This window comes from Sinocyclocheilus rhinocerous, unplaced genomic scaffold (assembly GCF_001515625.1).
Source record: "Sinocyclocheilus rhinocerous isolate Xijiao unplaced genomic scaffold, SAMN03320098_v1.1 scaffold932, whole genome shotgun sequence".
NCBI lineage: Eukaryota > Metazoa > Chordata > Actinopteri > Cypriniformes > Cyprinidae > Sinocyclocheilus > Sinocyclocheilus rhinocerous.
Genome location: NW_015638991.1, coordinates 262,257 through 268,823, shown reverse-complemented (window position 1 = coordinate 268,823; position 6,567 = coordinate 262,257). Strand labels below are relative to the sequence as shown.

Here is a 6,567-nt window from a genome sequence, read left to right as displayed (position 1 = left end):
ATATACATAATATAAAAAATCTATATATATATATATATATATATATATATAAGGATTATATATATAAGAATGAGTCAGAATGATAAATTAAATTTTATCTGCTCTATAAACAGTTCTAATGTGCATTCTAAAAATCTCTACACTTCTGATAACAAGGTAGCGACCGGTTAAGATTTACAACAAAAATTTGGTCAGAATTTCACATTGGTCTGAACAAAAATGTGGCAGTCAGACTGAATGAATTTGTAAATCCACAGTTTGACAGCAGGTGGTGCTTATGAACAGCAAAAATAGAGCTGTTTATTAAATCTAATTGGACCAGTAAAAAAGAAAAGAAAAGAAAAGAAAAGAAGTGGCTACGGAGCTAGAAACAACTTAAACAATTACATTTTAGTGGCGAAAAGTGCTGGACTGGTCAAATCATATTATAATAGGCCTACCTATGGACTAGTGGCATCAAAATGCTCACATTACATTGGTTTGCTAATTATGCTTAACAATGGGTCCAGTGTTTCCCACAGGGTTTTGTGAGAATATGATGGGAAGACCTCGATCCCTCTTGGTAGGTCCAAGAAAATTTTGTACATTTTAAAGTTAAATGCATGAATCTGGTGCACTTTGAGAGTTCGAAATTAAGAGCTCCAACCCAGGTTAAGTGTCCACATGGAACAGTAAAAAGTCTTTGCATTGACTTGTACCTGGACTTTAAGTCCATTTTTGTGTCCTGTTCACTGAAATCAGCGGTCCTGTTTTGAGATATCTTAGGGTTTAATACTGGGATTGGTTTCCATAATTTCCCTTTGGATGACGAAACAAGAAAAAAGGGCATTCACAATAACTTGCTTGAGGATTTTAACATTAACTAATTAATTAGTCATATTCCCAAACTCACTCTTGCCTCCACCGTCACTCAAAGCACTGCACTAATATGCACACAGATAAAATATAGACCTCAAGTACAATCAATCTACAAAAATCAGCTTCAGTCACATTTTAAAAATGCACATTTATTTTATTAATGAACTCCTCTCTGTCTTTAGACTCTGGTGGAACTGGGCAGGTTATTACCACAGACTCACATTGCCACTCTTCTGATCAGTCTGGTGGCTCTCACAGCTCTGATCATTGTGAAAGAGATCAACTCCTGCTACAGTCACAGATTACTCCTCCCTGTTCCCATAGAGCTCATGGTGGTGAGTAGCTACACATGTACCATGTTTCTTCAGATGTCAAACCAGAAAACTCCAACCTAGTAAGTACACAAAGAGACAGATGCAACAGCTTTGTGTGTCTATTTACAGATTATTGCAGGGACACTTGTTTCTCATTATGCTGATCTGAGAGCTGTTAATGGTGTCGACGTGGTGGGAGAAATTCCCAGTGGGTAAGTGTGTGTTTCACATTACACTTAGTTACAGGTGCATCTCAATAAATTAGAATGTCGTGGAAAAGTTCATTTATTTCAGTAATTCAACTCAAATTGTGAAACTCGTGTATTAAATAAATTCAATGCACACAGACTGAAGTAGTTTAAGTCTTTGGTTCTTCTGGACTTCAAGCAACTTGGGCTATGAGCTTCTCCACCCTTCCTCCAGACTCTAGGTCCTTGGTTTCCAAATGAAATACAAAACTTGCTCTCATCTGAAAAGAGGACTTTGGACCACTGGGCAACAGTCCAGTTCTTCTTCTCCTTAGCCCAGGTAAGACGCCTCTGATGTTGTCTGTGGTTCAGGAGTGGCTTAACAAGAGGAATACGACAACTGTAGCCAAATTCCTTGACACGTCTGTGTGTGGTGGCTCTTGATGCCTTGACCCCAGCCTCAGTTCATTCCTTGTGAAGTTCACTCAAATTCTTGAGTCGATTTTGCTTGACAATCCTCATAAGGCTGCGGTTCTCTCGGTTGGTTGTGTATCTTTTTCTTCCACACTTTTTCCTTCTACTCAACTTTCTGTTAACATGCTTGGATACAGCACTCTGTGAACAGCCAGCTTCTTTGGCAATGAATGTTTGTGGCTTACCCTCCTTGTGAAGGGTGTCAATGATTGTCTTTTGGACAACTGTCAGATCAGCAGTCTTCATCATGATTGTGTAGCCTAGTGAACCAAACTGAGATACCATTTTGAAGGCTCAGGAAACCTTTGCGGGTGTTTTGAGTTGATTAGCTGATTGGCATGTGCATTTTCTAATTTGTTGAGATAGTGAATTGATTGGTTTTTGTTAAATGTGAGCCAAAATCATCACAATTAAAAGAACCAAAGACTTAAACTACTTCAGTCTGTGTGCATTGAATTTATTTAATACACGAGTTTCACAATTTGAGTTGAATTACTGAAATAAATGAACTTTTCCATGACATTCTAATTTATTGAGATGCACCTGTACATTGAGTGGATACTAGAGGAACACAGTGAGCTTTCACTAGCAACAGCAGGCTTAAAATCATTTTAGTCTGACATTGTTTGCATGTGCAGCGAAGTCAAACTGTTTATTTTTAAACACTGACCACATGCAGGAGGTTAGAAAGTTCTTGGTGGCTCAGTTCTTGGTCTTAATCTTGGTTGACTTTACAGATCTTCTTTATGCACCAAGAGCTTGTAACACTCTAAAGAGAAAGGAAAAAATGAAATCGCATCATATGACCCCTTTAATCCATCAAAACACGTCTACAGTAAAGCCCTAAACCCAGGCCTCATGAAATTCTGTCTCTTTCTGTACACTCTCACGTGAGACATTAGGAGGACTTTTGACTTCTTTAAGCATATAAAACACACATACAAAGGTCAGTGGAGAGCAGTGTTATTTTAGTATCATTGATATACCATTAAAGTTTTTGTAAAAGGCATAGTTCACCTAAAAATGAAAAATTTACTCATTTAAGTAAATTTAATCATTTACTTAGCCTAATTTTTTTCCAAACCTGTATAAGGTTAATTTTTCAGCTGAACACAAAAGAACATATTTTGAAGAATGTGGGTAACCAAAGAGTTGCTGGTCCCCACTGACTTCCACAGTATGGAAAAATTCAATGGGGACCAGAAATGTGTCTCCATTTTGAATTAGATTTTATTTTAATAATATATTCTATTTTCACTTTTGTTAAAGTTTTTGTCATCTTTATTAGTTTATTTTAAAAAAAAAAACATGTATATAGTTTTTATTCATTCAAATTTATTAGTTTTAGTTTATTTAGTTTTAGTCATTTTGGAATTATTTCATTGGCAACTAGCTGAAATAAAATACACTTTTAAATATAGAGGTTCCTTATTGGCATCTGTGGTTCCATGAAGAGCCTTTAACATCCATGGAAACTTTCCATTGCACAATACATTCTTTATAATGGAAAAATGTTCTTAGGTTGTTAAAATGTTCTTCACACCAAGAAAAAGAAAAGCTTATTTGTGACCCTGGACCACAAAAGCAGTCATAAGGGTAAATTTCTCGAAATTGAGATTTATACATCATCTGAAAGCTGAATAAATAAGTTTTCCATTGATGTATGGTTTGTTAGGATAGGACAATATTTGGCCGAGATACAACTATTTGAAAATCTGGAATCTGAGGGTGCAAAAAAATCTAAATACTGAGAAAATCGCCTTTAAAATTGTCCAAATGAAGTTCTTAGCAATGCATATTACTAATCAAAAATTAAGTTTTGATATATTTACGGTAAGAGATTTACAAAATATCTTCATGGAACATGATCTTTACTTAATATCCTAATGATTTTTGGCATAAAAGAAAAAATCGATAATTTTGACCCATACCATGTTTTTTTGGCTATTGCTTACAAATATACCCGTGTGACTTAATACTGGTTTTGTGCTCCAGGGTCACATATTAAGAACTGTTCGCAAGAAGGTTCTTTGGGAAACCAGAAATGGTTCTTCTATGACATCACTACAAAAACACACTTTTAGAACCTTTATTTTTAAGATTTTAAGTTTTTTTTTTTATTTCAGTTTATATTTTATTTTATTTCAAGTAACCATTTTTTATTCCAGTTTTAATTTCAGTTAACTATAATAGCCCTAGAGCCATGTTAGTAATCTATAACCTCTGACCTTCCTCAGACTGGTGCCACCCAGAGTTCCAGAGGTAGGTTTCTTCTCCTCGGTGGTTGGAGACGCGTTTGCTGTGGCTGTGGTGGGATACGCCATCAGCATTTCTCTAGGCAAGACTTTTGCTCTCAAACATGGATATAAAGTCGACAGCAATCAGGTACAGCATCTGTCACGCAAACAAACCTATGTCACACATATAGTGCGCACTTGATCACAGCCAGCTTCTTTGGCAATGAATGTTTGTGGCTTACCCTCCTTGTGAAGGGTGTCAATGATTGTCTTCTGGACAACTGTCAGATCAGCAGTCTTCCCCATGATTGTGTAGCCTAGTGAACCAAACTGAGAGACCATTTTGAAGGCTCAGGAAACCTTTGTAGGTATTTTGAGTTGATTAGCTGATTGGCATGTCACCATATTCTAATTTGTTGAGATGCACCTGTATTATGTTCTGAAAAATATATGTGCAGTGTACAGTGGTGAGTGTCTCTCATTGTCCCTCTGCAGGAGTTGGTGGCGTTGGGGCTCAGTAACACCATTGGTGGCTTTTTCCAGTGCTACTCCGTCACTTCCTCCATGTCTCGCAGTCTTGTGCAGGAGAGCACTGGGGGAAAGACACAGGTGATTTTCCACTAAGCACAAATATACACTGGAGTTCAAAAGTTTGGGCTCAGTAAGATTTATTTATTTATTAAATAAACTAATACAAAGACATTTGTAATGTTTCAAAACATTTCTGTTACAAATAAATGCTGTTCTTTTGAACTTACTATTCATCATAGAATCCTGAAAAATAAAGTTATGAAGCACAAACATATGAAGCAGCACAACTGTTTTCAACATTGATAATACTTAATAATAAATGTTCTTTGAACAGCAAATCAGCATATCAGAATAATTTCTGAAGGATCATGTGACACTGAAGACTGGAGTAATGATGCTGAAAATTCACATAGAAAACAGTAATTTTCAATTTTAATAAAATTTCAAATTTTTACTGTATTTTGGATCAAATAAATGCAGATTTGGCGAGCAGAAGAGTCTTCTTTCAAAAACATTAAAAAGTCATACAGACCCCGAATCTTTGTGCATACAATACAGTATACCTGTAAAACACAGTTATGCACAACTACAAATATGCTTTTTGTGTGTCACACAGGTGGCTGGCATGATATCTGCTGTTATTGTGTTCATTACAGTTTTGAAGCTTGGTCCACTTTTTGAGCAACTGCCCACAGTAAGTTATGCACTCAAATGAACATTGGTCAAAGTGTACAGCTACAATTAAAATAGAAAGAGGCATTTGTGATACAGAGTTCAACTATGAAATTAAAATAATTGCAATGAATAAAACAGGACCTCTCTCCACATATTTACATTCATTTGTGGCTCTTGTGTCCAATGTTGTTATTGTTAACTAAAACCAAATCTATTAAAAATAATTTTCAGTAACTGAAATAGAGTTGAAATTGTCATGCTACTGCTGTTAGGGAGACGAAGGCATGACGAAGATTATAACAAATCCTTTTAATGGTAATCCACACGAAGAAGAGGGTCTACCACACAGGGTAACATCAACAATACCGGACAAAGGAAGACAGGACAGACTACACTTTAAATAAGGGAGCAAATGACACACACCTGAACTAAATGACAGTCAAACATGAGGGAAACTAGGTCCCACAGAGCACATGAGGGATGAAAACAGAACAAAAGTCCAATGGGGTGTGACAGAAATAACATCAAATAAAATAAAAAATAACTTACACTTAAAAAATGTTGCCCTGGCAATTGCCTGAAATAAAGATGTTTAAGTACTGAAATTACTAAAATCAAATTAAAAATACATTTAAATTGCATAAACACTGCTCTTATAATTCATTTGTTCATTGTTAATTGGTTGCATCCACATCGTCAATGACTTGCCAATGACATTTATTTTTTTTAAAGTGAAAAAAAAAAAAACTGAAAACAGCCAAGCTGCAGGTACTTTGTCAAACTGCATAAACGTTTGTATGTATCTGAATATTTTGCTGTAAATTTCAAATATAATGTAGTTTATAATTAGAATTGGACGACCATGCATCCTATTTTTTCCTGAACATGTCCTGGCCAGGATTTGTAAATTGCCTAAAATGCCCTGGGTTTGGTTTTGTTTTCCTGTTGTTTTCATACTTGATGAAGGTGATGACTTTGACCAATAGTGTGCAGGTATTATACATAATCGACCAATTGTGGTGTGCGAGAAGGTGGATTCTACAGTGAAGGGTCAAAGCAATGCATTGCAAATACACTGTAGAAAGCAAGTCAGTATGAAAACATATGTATGCATATTAGTGCTGTCAAATGATTAATCGCGATTAATCGCATCCAAAATAAAAGTTTTTGTTTACATAATATATGTGTGTGTACTGTGTATATTTATTATGTATATATAAATACACACACATGCATGTATATATTTCAGAAAAATATATTAATGTTTATATATTAAATATATTTATATAT

General features: G+C 35.3%; 1 protein-coding gene across 1 annotated transcript in view; it reads left to right on the top strand.

Moving 5' to 3' along the window:
• slc26a6l2 (solute carrier family 26 member 6, like 2) overlaps positions 1 to 6,567 on the top strand; it is a 22,758-nt gene that overhangs the window by 5,207 nt on the left and 10,984 nt on the right. Inside the window, exons 5-9 of the mRNA XM_016566461.1 lie at positions 1,041 to 1,193; positions 1,302 to 1,384; positions 4,072 to 4,219; positions 4,567 to 4,680; positions 5,219 to 5,296. Of these exons, the coding sequence (XP_016421947.1) occupies positions 1,041 to 1,193; positions 1,302 to 1,384; positions 4,072 to 4,219; positions 4,567 to 4,680; positions 5,219 to 5,296 (576 nt within the window). The remainder of the gene's footprint in view (positions 1 to 1,040; positions 1,194 to 1,301; positions 1,385 to 4,071; positions 4,220 to 4,566; positions 4,681 to 5,218; positions 5,297 to 6,567) is intronic.